This window comes from Eubalaena glacialis, chromosome 17, assembly GCF_028564815.1.
Source record: "Eubalaena glacialis isolate mEubGla1 chromosome 17, mEubGla1.1.hap2.+ XY, whole genome shotgun sequence".
In the NCBI taxonomy this organism is placed as follows: Eukaryota; Metazoa; Chordata; class Mammalia; order Artiodactyla; family Balaenidae; genus Eubalaena; species Eubalaena glacialis.
In genome coordinates, this window is record NC_083732.1 from 47572641 (window position 1) to 47595967 (window position 23327).

The 23327-nt window shown below is 38.0% G+C and overlaps 1 protein-coding gene across 3 annotated transcripts; it reads left to right on the plus strand.

Moving 5' to 3' along the window:
- The first annotated feature begins 3436 nt into the window (after positions 1 to 3436).
- On the plus strand, positions 3437 to 22963 carry PLEKHF2 (pleckstrin homology and FYVE domain containing 2). 3 transcript variants are annotated; one of them, XM_061171791.1, is made up of 2 exons: positions 3437 to 3587; positions 21433 to 22963. In XM_061171791.1, the coding sequence occupies exon 2, from the start codon at positions 21447 to 21449 to the stop codon at positions 22194 to 22196; it is 750 nt and encodes a 249-aa protein (XP_061027774.1). In that variant the 5' UTR covers positions 3437 to 3587; positions 21433 to 21446; the 3' UTR covers positions 22197 to 22963. The 3 variants fall into 3 exon arrangements, with proteins under 3 accessions (XP_061027774.1, XP_061027776.1, XP_061027775.1); XM_061171793.1 differs by lacking the exon at positions 3437 to 3587 and adding an exon at positions 6435 to 6453; XM_061171792.1 differs by lacking the exon at positions 3437 to 3587 and adding an exon at positions 20569 to 20640.
- Positions 22964 to 23327: the final 364 nt, after the last annotated feature.

The following is a 23327-nucleotide window of genomic DNA, read 5'->3' on the forward strand; positions in this document are numbered from 1 at the left end:
TACTACCCCCTATGGCACCTTTGGGCAAATTAGAAAAAGGTATCCACTCCTCAAGGCATTTCCATCTTGTTGGAAAATTGTTGTAAAATACTTTTATTACAACAGGCACTTCACTGACACCTGCCAAAGAATATCTGTGATAAATGTAAAGTTTACAATGCTTCACTGTGAGAGGCACTCTTCCATAAGGTTGTTCTACTACAACCTGTACCACTGTATATGGCAGCCTCAGTGGGGAGTGACACAAGCCTTTATTGTCCCTGTGTGCAGCGGACACAAGGAGAAGTGAAGAGATCAGATGAAGTGTTTTGGAGGTAGATCCTACAATATTTTGGAGGCAAAGGGATTGGATAAAGAAGCTGGGAAAGAGTTTGAGGTAGTGATGACTCATCAGGTTTGTGGATGGCAGTGCCATTTCACTGAGATGGGCACGACTGGGAGAGGACCAGGGTCTGTCCGTGGGTTGCGGGTGAGGAGGACAAAGAACTCAAGCAGTAACTGAAATCCAGGTATTTGCCATCTTTCTCTGAATGCTCTGTTTTCAACTAAAAGTTAACCAAACTCTCGTCTTTTCCAAGATACATATCCTTGAAAAACTTACTCACTAGAGTCAAGGACAATAACAAGATCTTTGCCTTTCAGGCTTATATGGATAGAATTGGGTTAAACTCAAATTTTACTAACATTTTCAAGTTCCTCTATGTTTTAGGCACTCTGCCAAAGACTTTACACACCTTATCTCATTTCCTCTGTTCAGCAATCCATGAGGTAGTTCCTATTTTTATTTTCACTTTGTAGAGAGGTGAGGCTCAGAGAGAGATCTTATCACTTGATTTGAACATGGTACCACAGTTACAGGTTTGAGTCAGGAGTTGATCCTACTGCCTGAGTCCCTTGTTTTTTTCAGCTTTGTCAGTGTTATGCAGTAGAACTTTCTGCAGTGATGGAAATATTTTATATCTGAACTGTTCATTAGTCATGTGACCTTTAAGAACTTGAAATGTGGTTGGTATGACTGAGGAACTAAAATTTTAATTTAGGTAACTACATGTGGCTAGTGGCTACTGTATTTGTCAATAGGTTCCAAATTGGGGTGCACACAGACCAAGGAGGGTACAGAATATGCAGAGTACAGAAAGAAAACATACAGACACACACATACACATGTATGTTTTAAATCATTATTTCTGATATTTTGTGAATATGTTTTTAATGTACCTAACATATTAGGCATATCATAAAAATTAATAAACAGAAGCCTCAATTAATATAGAGTCAGGAGACCAGAAGAGGGAGCTGTTAAGCCCTATGACAGTAGCAGAGACCAAAAGGAAGAAAGATTTTCTCTTCTTGCCTGGCAAGAGCTCAGCCAATGAGAGGTTTTCACAACTCTACCAATGAAAAGCCACTGTACTTGGAACTCTCAATTCCTCCAATGGACTCTTTGTTTACTCTAGCCCTCCGAAGTTCCTCTTCCCCTCATTAAAAGAGTTCTCCTCTCCTTACTGGGGGTGTGTGTGGGGGGGGGTAGACTTGCAGGTGCCTTGCCATGGTAGCATACCCTGAACTGCAATTATTTTTATTGGAGAAATAACTGGCAATCTATTTGTTTTACATCAACATTATAATAGACATGTGTGTATATACATATATGCACACATATGTTATACATATTATTTTATACATAATTAAATATATATTTATTTAACACTTACATAGCCCTTACCATCTACCAGGCACTATGCTTTACAAATATTAACTCATTTAATCTTCATAATGACACTGTGGGGTAGATACTTTAATTATCCTCATTTTACAAGTGAAGAAACTAAGGCAAAATTTGGATGTGGCCAAGGACACAGGTAGCTGGCAGCAAAGCCAAAATTTGAGTAGTCATTTTGGCTTCTAAGTCCATGCCTTTTAGGATAAGCTAAATACGTATATAGGGAGGTGGGAGAGGCCAAACACTTTTACTGATAGGTGAGTAATGAAAAATGGTGACTATTGCTCCAGACTAGACCTTTGACAACCAGTCAGACATAGCAATTCCTAATCTCACACTTTAAAGGGATTTTGGAGACGATCAAGTCCATCCTTTTTTCCACTGACAGTTGCTGTTCTGTACAGAGAGGTGGATGAGGCTAAATGAAGTTGGGAGACGATTGAGATGAGAGTCCTGGGGACATTTGTACTTGTCTACAGAGACAACTATAGCTAACACATGTAAAGATTTCTGTGACGGTGATTTTGTTTTCCTATTTCAAAAAATATCCTTGCCAGTTTTGTTCTAGTTACTAATTTTTAAAAAACATTTGTTTGTTTCTGAGATATTGACCAGGGGAAGATGGGAGGCTGCAGACCAGGAGGGGGTAGAATCCCAGACCAAAAGAAAGTTGGTTGGAACCAAGACCTGCTTATGTTCCCTAGGTGGGTGCTGGCGGCTCTAATTCAAGAACAATCAAAGGTAAAAAAAAAAAAAGGTATTATTTCAAAATCTTGAAATAATAGATCAATGGGAAAGAAAATGTACCCAAATCTAATTTCCGCCTATACACTTTTTGTTTGAAGTGAATATGCTGTCCCCTCCCCCCACCATTCCTTGTCTACTTTAGGCATCTTTAATATCTCTCCACGTACTCACCAGCGCGCTTAGCTGTGGTATAAATGAAGAAGGGCAGGTTTAACCTTATATACTATCATTACTGTTTCCAGGTGTGTGAAGTAGGTAGATGAGGCTTGCGGCGTCAGAGAAAAGTTTTGGAAAGACCGGGGTTCTAAGTCCGGGAATAAAGGCATCACTTAAAAGGCTGTGCAGAGTACGTGGGGTATGTGTTGCAGCCCCAGCTCCCTGTTTCAAGTGGTAGGGTTTTTAGGGAAAGCAAGTGGAAGATGTGACGGGGAAGGAACGCCGTGCTAAGTGGGAGTAGCAAACAAATGTCTGCCCCGACGCTTTAAATCCAAAGCTTTTATTTCCCGACTGCGGGAAGTTCTTGAATTCCCCGCGGAGGCCCGTTCGGTGGTGGGGGAGAGGGGGGGGCCAGCTTTCCTTCCATTCTTCCAGCTTCGCTAAGACCTTCTTGGTGAGATGAACAATCCTTTCTAAGGGCTTGCCCGCGCGAGGCAACCCAGGTAAGGCGTCCCACGTGCACTCAATCAGCTCCAGGACCCACGACCCCACTCGGCGCGGAGGAACCAACCCCACGCCCCGGCTGCCCAGGTGGGTGTGGCCTCCGCGGTGGCCCCGCCCCCTCAAGCACGTCGCGCGGGGCCGCCCGGGCGGGGCGAGGGAACAGGCAAGAAAGGGCGGAGAGCGAGCGGTGTGGGTGTGCTCGTGCCCGCGCTCGCGCCTGGCGTGTGGGTGGCGGCGCGCCCGTGCGCGCGCAGGGGAGAGGCCAGCTTTGGCGGCCGTTGTGGGTTTCGACCGGAGGGGCGGGAGGGTCACCTGAGTCCGGATCGCGCCGGCTGCGCGGGGCCGCTGGCTGCACACCCTGGGAGGCTGGGTCGGGGGAGCGAGCAGAGTCTGCGCCCGGCGCCCGGGACGAGGAAGAGTCGGACCTTCTCTACAGCCGCCTTCTGCGCCCGGCCGGGTAGGTGAAGCCCGGGTTGGTTGTCCGGCGGCCCCTGGCGGGCCGGGAGAGGAGAAGCGAAACTTTCTGGGCGCTTCCCACCGCGGTCCCCGGGCCGTCGGCGGCGCGGGGAGGTGTTGTCGTCTCGGGCGGCGGCGACCGACGCCATGTTGGGGTCTATGAGAAACGGGGCGCTCCCGGGCCGCTCCCCTCGCGCTGGGGGAGCCGCGCCCGCCCGCCCGCCGGGCTTGAGGGCAGCCGGCAGGGCCGCGCCGGTGCTCGTCCAGTCCGCGGGGTCGCGGGGAGGGGGCCGGGCAGACGCGCGAAGGGGTCCCCGAGGTCGGGCGAGAAGTGAGGCGTGGGGACTGGGGTCCAGTCGTGGCCACCGGCGTCTTAGGGTGCCAACATCTTTCTATCCAAAAAGTTTGCAGGGTCTGGGCATCAGGGATGTTGTAACTTGAACAACATATTTTTATGTGATTTCGGGCAAAAAATGGCACCGCAGAATTTGCTCTGATAGAAGCGCTGGCTCTAACGCCTTACTTATTTGGAGTCTTTTAAAGTCGTATTGTCTTTTGACGAATTTAGTTTTCCTTTAAAATTTTTATTGAAGGCCGGGAGCTTGCTGTTAATGTGTCTTGAATACCCCTGCGCGCTCTTAGTACATTGTAGCAGTAACTTGTGAGTGTGCGGTGGGAATAATGGGTGGTATTAAGGTTACAGATAACCAAGCCCTTCTCTGTAATTCATAGACTCACAAAGTATGTAAGCTGATAAATACCTTCTTTGTTGTGTTTTAGTACGTTACTGAAAAAATTCAGTAAAGACAGACACGAACGTTCACTGAGAGACTTAAAGGCATGTGTTGTTCTCTTAGGAATAAGGTGAAGTGATCTTGACATTGCGAAGTTTTTTCCTTCACTTTAGTTCCTTAAAGGTGCATGCCTACCTTGTTTTGAGCATTTACATTTTTCTGTACTCACGGGGTAGAGGTTAATTCACTATTAACGAAGGCTTCTATTTTAAATCGTTTCGGGTCCTCACAGCGTTGGAGGTGAATGGTATTAAGTTACTTATTTGAAAAGCACATGTAATCGCCTCAAAAAATAAAACTGGTGTACTGACCAAGGAAGGCATCAAAAAAGATTCAGCTTGAATCACCCTAGTAAATGAATGTAAATTACTAGTTTTAATAAAGGCATCTGAGCTTCCAAATTCTGTTAATTGTACTGAAAGCACTCTTAACCACAAATAAGATAAACCCTTCAACATGTCTTGGAGAATTTCTCTTCTTGAACTATAGATAAAAATATAGCTTCCGCTCAGATTTGATTGCTAATTTTCTTAGGGTTTTTTTTTTTTGTTTTGCTTCATTGTCAGGTAATTGCCATTATACATATTTATTTTTCTGGATGTAAGAGTTACCGAGAATGAGGTGATTTAACTAACTTCACAAATTAGCAGCCAAGCTGGTATTTAACTGAGGTCTTATGACTGAAGCCTTCTCATTTTTTTTAATAGCATAACTTTGCAGGATACATAACTCATTCCTGTGGTGCAGTCTGTGTCCACCTTGGTTCCTCTGTCTTAGCTGCTCTTTCTGATTTTAATTTAGTTCCTCAGCATATATATTTCCTAGAGTATTTCCTAGGAAATTTCCTGATTTACAAGGAAATTTTTCCTCTTAAATATACTCACTTGAGCATATACTCTTTGAAGCTTTTTTGCCCTGTTCTCCTTATCCCACCCCACTTTTCTCCCCAAGAATAATTCACTTATCTATCCCATTGCATCTCAGTAAATATAACATTTATCTGTCATGGCACCTCCTTGACAGCAGGCATTACATGAGGTCTAACTTGCCTCTTCATCCCCAGTGTCCCAAGAATATAGCAGATGTTCAGGAAAGGTTGGAATGGATGAATACACATATGTTTCTTGTAAATATACTTCATGAATTTCTTGTTAAATTGCACTTTCCATGGGCATAAGTAGTTAAATCTTCTCTAATTGTTTTTGGGAGGGGGGGATTTACCTTGGTAACTCAATTAATTTTGGACTGGGGATACAGAACTTGAATGTTATGAAATTTCCAAGTAGATAATGGACTGAAGTATAATCAACAAAAAAGCAGCAGCTGTGGGTCAACAAAAGGATAATAATCATACTTTTAAAGTGCAACTGTATTTAGTATTTGCACTGAATGGAAATAGAGTTAATGCCTGAAAATTTTGAAGGTCATATTTATACATTTAAGCTCTTTGATAGAGCGACTCTCATTTCTCTACCAATTATTGTTTTGCTAGAATTGTCTTAGAATTTTGTTTTAGAATGCCTTGCTTATTGGAAAACATATAACAATTGCTTTTCTATTGATAAGTTTATCTTTGAGAACCAGCTTTGTACCACCAGCTGCATGCTTAATAGCAAGGTGTATGCTGGCTTAATAAAATAGACTTTGTAGATATACTCTCACAGTGCTGTTTTAAGTTGCAAAACAAACTAGGTGGTGTTCTGTAATTCTGTAATGAAATTACTGTAGAATTTGGGGTTAATTCCCTGCCCCCATAACTTTCTCTCCAATCACTCCATAAACCACAAACTATGTGCTCAGTTTGGGAGGTCCTGGGAAGAGAATATAGACGGCATTCAAGTAGTTGCTGTGAGTGCTAGAGAAGGCAAGTTGTATGTAGGGTGGATTGGAACAAAACCAAACCAAACCTGAATTCTAGGTCTGCTCCATTCTAGCTTGTGACTCTTGAACAAGTCACTTCACTTCTTTAAGCTTCACTGGACTCACTTGTGAAATGGACACAGAAGTATTTGCCTAACAGTGTTGTGAAGATTTACTACGATGTTTGTGGAAGTGCCTGGTGCAGGATATTCAGTAAGTTAATTAGCAAATGAGCAGAGTGGCAGTGAATTATAGAATTTTAAAAGGGAAGCAACCTTTAGGAATACGTAGTTCAGTTCTCAACTTTGGTGCACATTAGAATTACTTGAGGAGCTTCTGAACCCCACCCTTGAACAAATCAATCACAATTACTGCGTTTGGAGTCAAAGCATAGGTAGCTTTGCCAGTTTTTTGTTTGTTTGTTTGTTTTAATGTGCGGTCAGGGTTGAGAACCATTAATTTAATTCAACCTCCCATCTCCTCATTCTCTTCATTTTGTTGTTGAATAAAGTGCAGAGAGAGGTTAAGTGCCAGCCAAATTCCTGTCAGGTTAGAAAGAATGAATTTGCATTAGAGGAAAGTGACGTGCACAGAAGTTAAAGTAACAGTTACCTTCATTTCAGACCAGAAAGGCCACATTTGGAACTACAGTTCAGTAAGTCCAGTGGCGACCGTCTCCACTCTACATTAACAACCTACATGGATGCCTGTGTTATTTAACCTTATCATCATTTAGACCTCAGGTCTTAATCTGTGGCCAGAGGTGATTCAAGGGCCTGTTTTCCATCATACCTGATGAACCAGCTTTTTGTTCTCATCGTCACCTGCAGTCCCTCCCACGCTGTTAGTTTTCTCGTTTTTTTTCCAGTCCTGAACTCTATAGTTCATATACTGTGAACCCACTAGTACCACATAGTCGTCCTCTCCTCGACCTTTGCTGTATATAACTGGTCAGTTCTCAACTTATAAATATCACCTTTTACTTTTTCTACTTTTGTCCCTGCCTAGCACTCCTGAAAAAAGTCACACCTATGGTGACTGTTAAATATTTGTTTTCCAGCTGCCTGTGTACTAGTTCCTTTCTAATCCTTTCTCATCCCAGAGTTGACTCATTTTCTCTATTGCCTTTTCACTCTTAGGTTGCTAACCCCAATCATGAAATGCTTGACTCTTAACAGATGACCTTGCTTCCTTCTATGGATTTTATGATGTGAATTTTCTGTTTTCTTCTTTGCATCAACTTTTTAATCCCTTTTTCCTTTCCATTTCCATAAGCGGAACTATCCTTAATTCTTTATACTTGTTTCATTTAAACAGTGGTTGGGGAAAAAAATAAAGATTTTTGTATTCTTTGGTTATATTTTTATTAATTATACCTATAACTTTGTGTTTATTATATTTTTCTAAACATTCTTTGCATTTTGTTAATTTAAAAACTTTTTTCTTTGTCTATGAGAGAATATGTGTTAAAAATAAAATAATTAGGCAATATCAAAATATTTCACCCTAGTACTTACAGATAACCAGTACTAAATTTTTAGTGGGTGTCTTTCCAGACTTTAAAAAAAAATTTTTTATATTGCATGTGCTGTTTAGAAGCTTTTATTTAATAAATTGCCTTATTTAACAATTTTCCACATTAAGTATTAATCTGTGTTCTCCAAAAAGCTATCTAAAAATCCATTATATGGATATGCCCTAATTTGCTTCACTAATGTCCTGTTGTTGAACATTTAGATTGATTCTGACTTTTCAACATTATAGACAAAGCTACAGTGAACATCTTCATATGAACAACTTTGTACACTGGTCTAATTATTTTTTGCATATATTCTTGGAAGTAGAATTGTTGTGTAAACTTTTTAAAGTGCTTATATTGCCAGAAATGGCATTTAGAAAAGTTATTCCAGTGTATACTTTCAAGAATATGAGTGCTTATTTTTTCCACATCTTAGAGAGGTGAATAATACATCATTTAAATTTTATTTCTTTGATTAGCACTGAGAGCCAACATTTTTCCATTTACTGGTCGTTTTCATTTGTTCCTTTGGAAATTGCCATTTGTATCTTACCCATTTTTCTTTTGGGATATTTTCCTTTTATCTCATTGATTTACAGGAGCCCTTTATATACTAAAAATGTTGACGCTTTGTCATATTGTGCAACTATTTTTCTTTAACTTTAAGGCTTTTTTCCTCTTAGTGTTGAGTTTAAAATTTTTATGTGGTAAAATGTTTTCTTTTATGATACTTGGCTTTTTTTTATGTTATATTTAGCCATTCCTCTCTAGGGCTAGAAATTTAAGTTCTGTTTGTCACTATTAGAGTTGATGCCAGAGGGAAAACTTGACAGTACAGCCTCCCTTCCCCGCAACCCCAAGAGTTTGTTTCTCAGGATAAATTTCTGTGATTAAAAATTCCAGGGTCAAAGGGCAGTGCTTTCTGAAATATTACTGTACATTACCTTCAGTCCTCGATTTTTCCCCCACGTTTCACTGCTTATTGTGACCTTTTGGCACAATGAGGTCATTTAGTCTCTGAGACTTGTGAGACATGTGAAAGCATGTTGAAAAGGTGCTTTGTGCTTTCTTGTCTCCCCTTTTCTCTTCTCTTGCTTCTCCTGCTTTCTAAACTAGGCATTCCCCAAAGTTTAGTCCTCTACCCTCTCCTCTCTTCCACAGCATCAATGATCATCTCGTCACAGATAACTCCGAAATCTCTTTCTGTTCTGGAGCTCCCTGCTCATCTTGGGGTTTCTGTTTGTCTGACAGATGTTTGTCTTGTGGATACCTTGAAGGTACTTCAAGATAAGTATGTCCCAGACTGATTTCTTCCCCTCCTGAAACAAAACTAGCATCTGATCTACCCAATGGATTATGCCTAAACCTTTGAAGTCATCTTATACTCACTTTCAAACCCATTCAGTTGGTTCCTAAATCCTTTCTGCCTTACCTCAGTAATCTCTCTTACTTCCATCTTCCCCTTTTTATTTCTGCTGTCAAATTTGTGGCTTAGGCTTTTGTTACCTCTCACTTAGAGACTACTGTAATACGCTCCTGCTTTTTTTGCCTTCAGTTTTGCTTCTTTGGTAGTCTCTCTAGTTCATCCTGTGTTCTGCTTCTGTGTACTTATTAATATTTTCCTATTTTCCTTGGTCTTCCCATTGCCTATACAATGAAGTCTAAACTGTTCAGTGTGATGCTTACTTTCCTCTGCATTTTGGCTCTTCCCTATCTTGCCAGGTTTCTAGTTTACCACTATACATTCTCCAGGCCCTACCTCCTTCAGCCTGGACTCAATTATTTCCTCTCTGGGGAATATATTGTATTTGTACACCATCATCTCCTTTCTCTCTCCCTCACCCCTAAATAGTTTGACCTACTACTCTTGCTCTAAGGCCCAGCTTGAATTTCTAGTCATTTAAGAGTTGTTCCTAAATATTCCCCCTGGTCAAAATTATCTCCCAACTACACTCTTTGGTCTTAGGTTTCATCACTCTTTTTATTTTTTTAGTTAAAAAAAAATTTATGTTTTTGGTTTGTTTCTCCTCTGCTCCTTAAGATTTTGAGTGCGCAGATTGAGATAATCATATTCCTCAGTTCATAGCATACTGTATGAGTACCAAACACTTTCTTGTTTTGTTTTGTGTTTCCTTCCTTATCAGTTACTTCCATTATCCTCTTTCCTATAGAAACACACCCTAATGTATAATACATGAATTATATATACTTGTGTATATAAACTTGGATATATGGCTGTCCTCCTTCACAAAGATTGTTAGTTTTGAGTACTTCTATCTTTGTACAGAGTAAGTAGTCAGTAAATGTTTGCTACTTGAAATTCATTGAAAATTATTGATTTTACTAGCTTCCATATTGCTTAAACTAAAAACCCAGGGATTTAATTTCAATTTTACTCTTCCACATCTAGTTTAGTTATGGCAATCCTGAACATTACCGATTCTTTCTTTTCCTGTTGCAAACTTCAGACTCTCACCAACTTTCCCTTTTACTTTTGCAGTAGTTTTTCAGCTGGGTCCTTTCAGTCTCTCCCTCCTGAAATCTTTCACTGTTTCCACAGTTATCTTAGAAGAATCCAGATCAAATCAGGCCACTCCTTCCCAGAGCTTCAAAAAGAACTCTCAGGAACCAAGAAGATCTCTTGTCTTATTTTTTTCTCCTGTTTTTCTACTAAATATCTCTTCTCCAGCCTCTTCTGCAGCTGTACATGTAACTTTTTAAAAACACATTTTTACTTGCAGAGCTTTATGCCTTTACGCATCGTGTTTTTGCCTGTTTTCAGTGTTTTTTTCAGTGTATTTTTCAGAACCTGTTTCAAGTGTTCAACTGCTGCGTTCTTCCTTACCGCTTTAACGTTTTTATTATAGTATTTATTTCATTGTGCTTTTTATTAAAACCTTGTGGGAACATGTCTTAATTCCCAGTGTCTGGTTCATTCTTGTTTTCCCTTTAACACAAAGCATAAAGTCTTGAACGTAGTGAGTAGATTTTAACTGCTTTGAAAAATACTAAAGAAAATTTGTTAGGGGTGTGATGGGTACCAGCTTTATTTTTCAAATATTATACAGTGATTTAACAGCTGTCAGCACTGTACAGCTGCCCCTGTACAAATACTTTTTGAAATGATGACGTTTTTTATCTGAATATTGTTGATGATGAAAATACGCATACACCATCATTTTTTATTTGCTAACTAAACAGCTGTGCTTTTCGGCAAGAGAAGAAATCATTTTTATATATTATCTTGAGATTGAGATTTTAAAAACAGGATCTGCTATGCTCAATACTTAGAATTCACAGTTAGATACTATAGTTAAATAGACGAGAACATTTGCTTATAAATTTAAAATCTGTGGGCCTAGTGAAGGGTGTGGTTCCTGTTTTGTGTGAAAATTAGTACTATGGATGTCAAAAATGAAGTCTTTGATTTTCATAAAACTCTAGGTCAAGAAGCTGCTGCTGCTTTTAACTGCTCAGTGCACAGTGATGGCATGTATATGCAAGCAATTTTGTAGGTGCTATTGGGAATACAAAGTTGTAGGAAATGATCTTCTTTTTTTCAGGAATTTCCAAATCTGTTGGGAATAAGCAGGTATACAAGTCTTTATAAAACGTAATAGAGGGCTTCCCTGGTGGCGCAGTGGTTAAGAATCTGCCTGCCAATGCAGGGGACACGGGTTCGGACCCTGGTCCAAGAAGATCCCACATGCCGCGGAGCAACTAAGCCCGTGTACTACAACTACTGAGCCTGCGCTCTAGGGCCACAAGCCGCAACTCCTGAGCCCGCGAGCCACAACTACTGAAGCCCGTGTGCCCTAGAGCCCGTGCTCTGCAACAAGAGAAGCCACCGCAATGAGAAGCCCGCAGACCACAACGAAGACCCAATGCAGCCAAAAATAAATAAATACATTTATTAAAAAAACAAAAAACAAAAAACGTAATAGAGGGCTTCCCTGGGGGCACAGTGGTTAAGAATCCGCCTGCCAATGCAGGGGACACAGGTTCGAGCCCTGGTCTGGGAAGATCCTGCATGCCGCAGAGCAACTAAGCCCATGCGCCACAGCTACTGAGCCTGCGCTCTAGAGCCCACGAGCCACAACTACTGAAGCCTGCGTGCCACAACTACTGAAGCCCACGCGCCTAGAGCCCGTGCTCCACAACAAGAGAAGCCTGCGCACCACAGCGAAGGGTAGCCTCCAACTAGGAAAAGCCCGTGTGCAGCAACGAAGACCCAATGCAGCCAAAAAAACAAAAACAACATAATAGAATATAAGTGCCATAAATGGTACAGGTAAAATGGTATGAGGATTTAAACGTAAACAATATGTGGCTATGAGGTTACTGAACTGACTGGTAAGATTTCAGAACAGCAAGTGGGGAAGGACATACTGAGCTCAGGTAGAGGAGAGGAAGCTCAGAGCATAACCTGGGAATAGCTGGTAGTCTGGTTTGACTATAACAAAGAGAACATACAGAAAGAGGTAAAACTGAAAAGATAGACTGGGCAGGCTGGGGCTTGACTGAAGGGCTTTGAATACCAGGTTAAGGATTTTGGAATTAGTTCAGTTGGCCAGGGAACCTTTGGTTGTTGAATAGAGAGTTACCTGAGCATAGCTGTAGTTAAAGAATATTAATCTTGCCTTGTGTGATATGGTTTAAATGCTAAAGACTAGAGGACTTATTTCAAGCTTGAGGTCCGTATTCTTTCCCTTTCTAAAGACCTTTTTTAAACTCCCAATGTGACTGTTCTGGCTTTCTAAATTAATTTTTAAAAATCTTCAACTGTGGCTTAGTCATTCTTTGTATACCATGGTGAGTTTCTCTATCAAGCCTAACCTATTTGAAACTGCTTTTACTTACACCCTAAATTAGTCATTGCTTTACTTTTCACTTCCTTTTAGTGTTTGAAGAATTATTTTCAGCATACGTTCTACTTATTACCATGTGTTTTAGGATTTTTGTGTCATCAGTGGCTTTCTCCAAATACCTAATAAGGTCCACATGAGTGAAATATTTCTGGAATATTTATTTCTGAAGGTAGCAAAGTATAATGGAAAGAACATGCATTTTTTACAAAAACTGGCTGTGCGACTGGGAAAATTCCTTAACTAGTCCATGACTCAATTTACTTTTTTGTAAAATGGATATGATTATCCATTTTAACAAAATTGAGATTATTAAATGAAATAGAAAAATGTGGACGTGCCTAGCACGTGTAGGTGTTGAGTAAATGCTTTTTCTTTTTCCTTTCTTGGTTAAGCCTGTAATGTAGTGCATTTGAGTCTACTTTTCAGTAATAGGCAAATTTAGTGCCTACAAGAGATTTAAAACAAATTACTATGGCCCTGTGTAAATATGATTCAAAGTTTAGAAGTTTCAGTTCTTATCAATCCACCTTTATGAGTTTAAAATTAATATAAAAGGTTGTTCCTTTTTTCTTACCTAAGAAATGAATGTTTCCTTGATCACTACTAATTTCTGCAATACATATTGTATAATTGGTTTGCCACAGCGGCAGAAATGCTAGTGGAAAGGGGAGGGAAAAACTGTCCCTTCTTATTGATAGAATCAGTAAAATTTACTAAAATTCCAAATTTAATTTGCTAAATGTTCAAGTATTTCTTCTTTGCTTTATTATCATAGTATTTTATTGAAAGTCTTTAGAATTTCCTAGAATTTCCTGATTATTATTATGCTTACTAAATTATAGAACTTTTGAAAGTAAAAACCGCTCTGTCCTTTGCATATGGTAGGTGCTTAGAATAATTGTTCATTTGACTTAGGTGCATTAGGAGAGAGGGGTAGTTTGTTCTAATACCTACACATTTGCCCAAGGAGGATGTACCTCTGATAGTTTCTTGCTGCTGTTTAAAAAAATCTCTTCTTTCCCCACTTTCCTGTTTGTCTCTCCTTTTCCTTTTACAGTTTCTGTAGTCTTAATTCAGCAGTAACACAGATTTTGAAATCTCAATTGATATTAAGACATAGTCAAAAGTTTGATTAAAAATTAATTTTTAGTCTTAGTAAACCAGAAGTATGGCCCATCTACTATCAGAGTTCATTATTTTAAAGACAAGAAAGGGCTTTGCAGATTATTTTATTCAAGGTGGTAGCTGGTGTGTGTGTGTGTGTGTGTGTATGTGTGTGTGTGTGTAGAGCAGTTAGGTAGCTTGTATGAAATCTCTTATTTAGTGCTAGAGCTGAGATTAGAATCCAGGTCTTTTGGTTCATAGTTTATTGTTTTTTTTTCAGTATAATGCACAGTTGAATACTGAGGCTCACTGATATCAGATGTCTTGGGTACGTGTAAGAAATTAATTAGGTGATTTTTTTGTTTTAAACTCACCTGCAGGGATGAGATAGAAGTATTGGTTTTCAGTAAGAAGAACTGGGCCATAGTATTCTGTGACAGTTGGGCTGTCTTCTCAATTGTAAATAGCATTCTGACTCTTTTTTTAAAAAAGAGTTTTTGCCTCTTCTAGTATTACATTTTTAACAGGTGGTAGACACTCCATTGAAGAACATATTAACTTTAGAAACAAGATGTTACCAAAAGACTAGTGTGGAACTTGGACGATGCAAATGTAGTTCTTGTCTACAGTTGTGAAGGAGATAACTTGAAGCTTGGATGGTTTAATTTTTTAAAATTGGTATATAAAGCTGTCTTTATAAAAGTTAAGAGGGTTTCTTTGTTTTGTTTTTAGTATGTTTTTCCTGTGGTTCTTACATTTTAAACTATGAATTAAGGCTGCCAGGCACCATTTGTTGGAAAAGAAGACAGCAAATCAGTTGGAAAACTGTTGGATGTGTAGAGTTCTCTGAAGTGGCTGGATGTGGGATGAAACTAACAGATATATTAGTAGTTTTCTTATCAGTAGTAGTAATGAATTAGAAAATATAATGTGGAAAAGAGACTAGATTCAAAATAGCAACAAAAAGTATGAGATACTTGAGAATCTAAGTAATGTTAACAATCTTGTGAGAAGAAATGTACAAAATTACTGGGCCATTAAACAAGATTTAAAACCTTGGGAAGAGATAGTATCAACCTGCTAGGAACATTACAAGTGTAATATGAATTCACCAAAATTTCAGTGGATTTGGTCTCTATTTTTTTCATTTATTTATTGTAATTGGAAATGGTTCTAAACCTTAGCTGCACAGTGGAATTACCTGAGGAACTTTAAAGTGTCCCAGTACCCAGACCAGACCAGTAAAATCAGAACATCCTGGGGGGAGGGATCTAGATATCAGTATTTCTTAACTTTTAATATCTATCATCACAACCTATTGGTCTCAGTTTTGTATTTTAAGTTTCTGTTGATATATTTTTTTAAATTTATTTATTTATTTATTTTTGGCCGTGTTGGGTCTTCGTTTCTGTGAGGGCTTTCTCTAGTTGCGGCAAGCGGGGGCCACTCTTCATCGCGGTTCGCGGGCCTCTCACTGTCGCGGCCTCTCACTATCGCGGCCTCTCTTGTTGCGGAGCACAGGCTCCAGACGCGCAGGCTCAGTCGTTGTGGCTCACAGGCCTAGTTGCTCCACGGTATGCGGGATCTTCCCAGACCAGGGCTCGAACCCGCGTCCCCTGCATTAGCAGGCAGATTCTCAACCACTGCGCCACCAGGGAAGCCCTCTGTTGATATTTTAAGCAGTTCTAATTATTTGTAGTGATTGACATTTTGTAAATTTTATTATTTCTTAGAGATTTTCGAAACCAAAAGGAAATTTACGTATTAAAAAACATAGCTTGTTATTACCATATGGGTTCGTTGGACATGTATAAATCTAAGATATATTATAGGATTTTAGTAAGTGATTTTGTTTTTTCCTATATCTAGAAGCATTTTACTATTTTATTATCTTAGGAATTATTTAACCAAAAAGAAGAAAATAGAAGTGATGTAATTGCCTGGAAGGATGATGCAGTGATAAAATAAATCACCACTATTGGACCATTTTTCAGTTTTATTATTACATTAACCAAAGTATTGCATCGTCTTTCAAAAAGATACGGAAGCAGTTTGGAGATATCCTTAGTCTTTTTGTTTATTTTAAGCTTTCATTTAGCATATTTGAGAATTTAGATTTTTTTCATTTTCATCTAATGACAAAGAAAAAAATGAGCAAAGCTAGACATTTCAGAACTGTTGGACAAGTCAGAGGATGAGTGCAAAGAAACCGCAACACTTAAACTAATAATGATGGTGAAACATTATAAGTGAAATCTCAAGACAAAGAGTCTTCAGTTGATGATTTTCTAGATGAGTTTTCTCAAACTCAAAATTAATTAGTAAACAATATTCCTAAAAACAGAAATGGAAATATTATAGATTCATGCATGACAACTTAATGAGCAGTTAGTTGCATTTAAAGGATACTATACTTTTGTATCTACATACCTTCAATAACAGAAATGTGGAATAAGAAATTTGCTATGTTTCAATTTTTATATTGTTCTTAAAGTTATTGTTTTTTACTATTCATTTACTCTTATTTCTGTAAATTAGTTGTAAAATGGCTTAAAATATTAAGAGTAAATAAAAAGAGTATTTTGGACCCAGAGAGTAAATTGGGATCGCTATTTTTTTATGGTATACTAAAGGTTAAGAGTTCCCCTGTGGTTCCAGGCAGCTAAGGTTGGGAACCACTGTTCTAAGTAGATGTCATCTGGACAAATAAGCAGAAGAGATTAGGTAAAACATTTAAAAGGTTAAGTAATGGGAAATAGTCTAGACTAGTTTTACCAGGTGCATGGTACTGACAAAAGAATTATAAAACAGGTTAATGGATTAGGCCAGACAGCCCAGAAGCAGTGTTATAATACTATATAAAAATTTAATAGAGTGTCATAAAGCAGTAGATTAGATTGTTAATACCAGTAAATAATAGCTACCACATGTTGACTACTTGCTGAACATTATCTCATTTAATCCTCCCCCGATACAGCTGCTATTATTATTTCCATGTATAAGTGAGGAAATCTGAGGTCACACAGTATTTGGTGATTCTGGAGCAGTTAGCTCCTTTAGAATGCAAATATTTGAAAAGGAAAAAGGGTTTTTACCTATGACAGAATAAATTTCAGATGGGTAAAAGAATTAAATGTAAAACATAAACCATAGAGAATAATAAATAGGTGCATCTGATAACTGGATAAGGGAAGCTTAGGAGTCAGTCATGGGAAAAAAATCACAAAGGAAAATATCTGTAAGTGTAACTACTTAAGAAATAAAACTCCCTTTGTGTCAAACACCATAAACAAAGTTACAGCTTAATATACTAGGAAAAGCAATGAAATAAATGGGTTAATAGACTTTATGTGTAATATACTCATATAGATTAATAACCTCTAAATATATGAGTGTAGAAATACAAGTTAGTAAACACATTAGAAAGTAGCTGGTCTCAAGAGGTAGCTATGAAATAAAATATTCAGTTAAATTGAAAATACTGTTCTTTCCTGTTTTAGGACCTTTGTCCGTAGTATTAGTTCCTTTGCAAGGCTGACTCCTCATCCTTTAAGACCCAGTGTGTAGCACCACCTCAGTGCAGTCTTTTTGAACTACTCAGTAAATGAGTTTTTCCCTATATCTTGGCACACTGCTGATTTCCTTCATTGCACTTCACCTTTTGGAATCACCTATTGGTTTATTTACTTATTGTCTTTCTCCTCCATTATAGTCTGAGCTCTGAGAGGAAAAGGATAATGTCTGGCGTTCAGAAAGTGTTCAATAAAGTTATTGAATGAATAAACATAATGAATAAAAGAGAAGTAAAAAAATGAATAAAATGAGATACCATTTTAAAAAATCTACTCTATCTGCTGAAATTTTTAAAGAAAAATATTCTGTGTGAAACAAGATGGGATGGATATAGTCATGGTGCTACTTGGTAAATTGGTGTTACCTTTCAGAATGGAAATTTTGTAAAAGGTAGCAAGAGCTTTAAACATTAGTGCCTTTCGACTCAGTAATTTTACTTCTTGGAATCTATCCTAAAGAAGTCATCTCTGCCAGAAGATGGGGAAGCATTCTTCCTAGCTCTTACTGTATTCACTGATATTCCTTCCTAAGAAAAGTAGACAGAAGTCCAATTGGGCCACATTTTATAGTTGTCTTCTGCTTCTTTTCATGCAGATATGCAAGGGACTCACTCCTTGGCTAGCCCCGGTATTCTTGTATTCTAATACTCTCACAAAAGTCTTTGAGAGTTCTTACTGCTTGGGGCACCTCACTGTACAGGTAGTAGATTTGGATTTGGACTTTGGAGGAAGGTAAAGGATCCTGTTTAGGCCCTGAGCTAAAGGGTAATGCCTTAAATCCAGTTTATTAAGAGCCTTGCTTTGGGGTATCTGGAAGTAATCCAGCTAATGGTGGTACTTTGATTTCATTTTTGATAATCTCCCTTCTCCCTTAAATCATGATGACCTATCCTTTCAGGTTATTTGCTCAAATTAGTATTCTTTTATCTTCAGTATTTTTAAGGTTTGCGGTGAAGGTCCAGAGGTTAGCAATAGCTTTCTTAGTTCTTATAGAGTCAGTGGAGCCTTAAGGAATAATCAGTGTGCCATAATACACTGGTAACAGCACGGAGGAATCAGCTTTGAGCCTCAGTTCTGTGACAGCCTTGGGCATGGTACTTAACTCCTTTATGTCAGTTTGCTCATCTATAAACTGGAGCTAATAGTGCATATCTATCATAAGGTTGCCCTGGGTAGGAAATACAGTAATAACATGTGAAGTGCTCAGCTCTTGCTTGGGGTCCCAGTGAGTAGAGTTAATTCCAGGCTGTTTTGCCTGAATCTCTCTATTTGTGCCTTAGTTTCTCCTTCAGCTCACATTTCAGCTAATAGTACTAGATCCTTCTTTGGGAGATAAAAACTTCACAGCAGTTTGAGACAGTTAAAATCAGAAGATAATAAATGTGAAAAGCACTGCACAAATTTGTGGTGGTATTAATTCCAGTAGTAGCAATAATAGGAAACCTGTTTGCATTGTATATGAGCTGATTAATAACTGTATAATGAGTAGAATCAGTAATTGATTCAGCTGGGAATAAATAGATACTTTCAGTTTTCCACAGGTGCCGACCTCTTTCTTGCCTTAGGACCTTTGTAGTTATTCCTTTTGTCTGGAATATTCTCCCTCATCCTCGTCCCTCAGGTATGCATATCTAGTTCTGCCCTATCAGCTGAAAAGATACCACTTTAGATACCCTGACCATCCAGTCTGAGTAGACTGAGTAGTCCCAGTGGATTTTTTAAAAAATCACTTTAAAAAATTAATGTTAATTATTACTTGGGTCTTGATTTTTTTCTTTTTGCCTCCTCCCCAACTAGGATGTAAGCCTTGAAGAGCAGGGACCTTGCCTGTGTTGTTTATTATTTTTTCCTGTACCCAGATCAGTGCCTAACAAACACTTGTTGAATGTTTGACTATCATGTAAAGTATGAAAGATTATCCATAATTGTACTTCCCAGAGATAAATAACCATTATTGATATTATGGTATATAGTTTTCTAATTTTACGTACTTAATAGTGTCTAATATTATGCGCTTATACCATATTTCATTGAGTCTAAAGATGAACGTGTTTTACTATATTTTATGTCTCTAAAATTGGGATGTCGTATAATCAAGAGTTTGCCATGATTTAATTGGCAACATTTTTCTTTCTCAGTAGCACATAAAATGAGGCTGTCTTAAAATCAATAGCATCTTAGATTTGATGAAATTTGGTATATATTTGAAACAAAAATGAGATCATTATGTTCAACTCTCCCCACCTAGATATCAATATTTTGAGCATTTTCCCATATCACTGTATTTAGATCTATCACATTCTTAACAGATATCTAGCATATTATTAAGGGTGTATCATAAATTGTTCAACCAGTTCCTCTTGATGAACATTTGGAGCTTTTCCAGTGTTTTTTTCTGTTACAAACAGTGCTGCATTGAATATACTTGTACATATCTTTTGAGTGCCTGGATCAGTGGGTACACATATTTTCTGTAGTGTGTGAGGGTACCTGTTTCCCTATATCCTCAGTATTACTGCATCTTAAGAAATTTTTAAAATTTTTGTTAATCTGATGAATGAAAACATATCCTAATGTTTTATTCATTTATTTAATTATGAATGAGGTTGAGCCTCTTTTCATGTTTACTTTTTTTATTTTCTCTTCTGTGATGCACTTGTGCATAGGGCAGTAGACTTTTAATTGGCTGGCAGATTTGCCCTAATTAGAAAGAGAGGCCATCACAGTTTGGAGCCATGTGTTGTCATATTAATTTTTGGAAACAACTTTCAGGGCAGAGTCCACCCTTGTGGAAGGCAAGAAGGCTTTATAAGGACCCAGGATTAGGGGAGAGACAGAATTCAGGAATAATCAGAATTGTCGTATCCTTTATAATGGAGGCCAAGAAGGGTTACAGTGTCATCAGTTTGTGAGCTGAATACTGGAACTTAACTATGCTCTCACTCTTTAAATGCTCCTCTCCTTTCTAATGTGATTTGGTTATAGTGTGGTATTGTTAGGTTAGTGGTCTGAAATAGGCACAACTCTGGGACTTGAGTGAAGTCAATATTGGATCTAGAGATTAAATCTTCGATCATTTAAGACTAGATTAATGTGGGTTTTTTGCACATTGCCAAGATGTTCTTGTCAACATTTTTGAGCACTTTGACTATGCCAGACGGTGTGCGTTTCAAAGATAGATATCAGATGGTCTCTGCCTTTTAGGTTCCATTGCAGCCTATGGAGAAGACAGATTTCAATCCTTTGGTAAGAGTGAGTCCAGAAGGCACAGGGAATATGAAGAGCACAGAGGAAGGTGTTTAGTCTAACAGAGTTTAAGGAAGACTTCTTGGAGTAGGTATGATAAACTAAACTGAGTCTTGAAGGATGATAAGAGTCAGCTGAGGGTACTAAGTAGTAAAGGATACAAGAGCATGAGAGAAGATATGTATGGTTGAAATGTACTACAAGTGGTAGGGTTTTCTTAGAACATAACATTTGAGGTAAAGAGTGACTTACGATGAGTCTGGGAAGATAAGCAAGAACCAGATAATGAAGGGCCTTAAATGCCATGTTAAAGATTCTGCATTTTATAGGTTAAGGGGAATAATTTTGAGTAATCGTATGGTCAAATTTGCATTTGAGAGATCACTGCCTGAAGATTGATTTAAGGGGCAAGACCTAAGGCAGTGAGGTGTGTTGGGAAACCATTCTGGTAATCCAGGTGAGAGGATTGAGGCTTTAGCTCAATGGTAATAGAGCCTACTGGAAAAATCATAGTTGTTTCTCTTACATAATATTTGGCCCTCTTGTTCAGAATTCCTCTGAGATTAAATTTCATGAAGCTGATGGCTTATATTCATTTTCTAATTATTTGTTGTTTTATGTCTGTAAGAAGTTTATACTTTTATAAATACCTGCTAATGATACTATATGGAGATGGTTAATAAGTGTTTTTGATGATTATAAAAATTGGGAGATGTTAGCTCTTTTGGTATAGTTAGTGATTATCTTAGAGGGAAACAATTGGGGAATTTTGCCTTTGGGTAGAAGTAGTGATTTGTTAGATTAAATTTAGATTGTATAATTTTTTTAACTTATATGAATTTATAATTTGTATGAGCTAATTTCTCTCTCTCTTTTTTTAAAGGCTATTAGCAAAAGATGGTGGATCGCTTGGCAAACAGTGAAGCAAATACTAGACGTATAAATATAGTAGAAAACTGTTTTGGAGCAGCTGGCCAACCCTTAACTATACCTGGACGGGTTCTTATTGGAGAAGGAGTATTGACTAAGTTGTGCAGAAAAAAGCCTAAAGCAAGGCAGTTTTTCTTATTTAATGATATTCTTGTATATGGCAATATTGTCATCCAGAAGAAAAAATATAACAAACAACATATTATTCCCCTGGAAAATGTCACAATTGATTCTATCAAAGATGAGGGAGACTTGAGGAATGGATGGCTGATCAAGACACCAACTAAATCGTTTGCAGTTTATGCTGCCACTGCCACTGAGAAATCGGAATGGATGAATCACATAAATAAATGTGTTACTGATTTACTCTCCAAAAGTGGGAAGACACCCAGTAATGAACATGCTGCTGTCTGGGTTCCTGACTCTGAGGCAACTGTATGTATGCGTTGTCAGAAAGCAAAATTCACACCTGTTAATCGTCGTCACCACTGCCGCAAATGTGGTTTTGTTGTCTGTGGGCCCTGCTCTGAAAAGAGATTCCTTCTTCCCAGCCAGTCCTCTAAGCCTGTGAGGATTTGTGACTTCTGCTATGACCTGCTTTCTACTGGGGACATGGCCACGTGCCAGCCTACTAGATCGGACTCTTATAGTCAGTCATTGAAGTCTTCTTTAAATGATGTATCTGACGATGATGACGATGATGATAGCAGTGACTAAAGGCATATTTTGAAATATTTAATCGGATGTGACTATCTGAGAAATCAGCTCTGGGGGGAATGTAAAATCCTGAGCTTTCTGTCAGTTTTGCTCTAGCCATGAATTTGCCTGAGAAACTTATAACCTATGTGCCTCAATATATTCTATAGAAAATAGGTCCTGTTACCATGCCCCAACCCCAACTGCTGCTGCCACTCTCCTCACCTCCCCCAGCTCCCTATTCTACAGGGATAGACTGTTGCGAATATATCAGATAAAGTTTTGGTTTCTTATTCTTGTTTTAATTCTAGACTATTTTCTTGAATGGTTGGGAAAAGATGTTTATTTAACATATGTACTACACTGTGTTTATTATATGTTCTGTTATATGGAAAAACTAAAAGCAAAGAATGATGGAAAAAGGAGTATGATGTGGTCAGTTAATAATGTTATTCGCTTTTTTCTAACCATCCCATCTAAAGGTTAAGACACCAGTAACAGAAATACATGCTTTGGAAATACTTTGTTTGGCTTTTTCGTATACCAGGTGGTGCCTTATCATAATAGCACTGTTGCATGTAATAAGCCCCTACCTTCTCACTTTTTAGTTTGTTTTAAAAATACACTGGTGCTCTTTGAGGTGTAAAATGAATGTTATAAATGGGTGTAATTAGAAAATACTTCTCATTTGACAGCTACAAATAACTAAATTTAGAGGTTCTTTATTCTATATGAATAAATATTTTTCCATAAAATAGTTGTGATTACTGTATATTTTTACTTTTTGTAGGTACCAAATTATTGTCATTCTGAGGAATTTGGTTTGAAATTTATCAAATACAAATTGTGATTGCATTATTGCTACTTTTAGTAAGACATATTTTTAGGTATAAATTCATCTGCTTTAACATTGTTTCTAGAATGAAAAATCTTATACAACTTCTTGAAATTAAACAGTCTCTTTAAAAAAAATCTCATGCTAGAGCACAGATCTACTTAGGTTGAAGATTTGGAAGAAATAATATATGAGAATGGTCAAGAGAGACCAGTTAAGTTTGACTAGACTTCATATCTGTGGAAGTATTTTCTATTTCAGTGTGAAACTATCTTGAATTTACAAATATAGTGTGTTATATTTTATAAAGTTTTGTA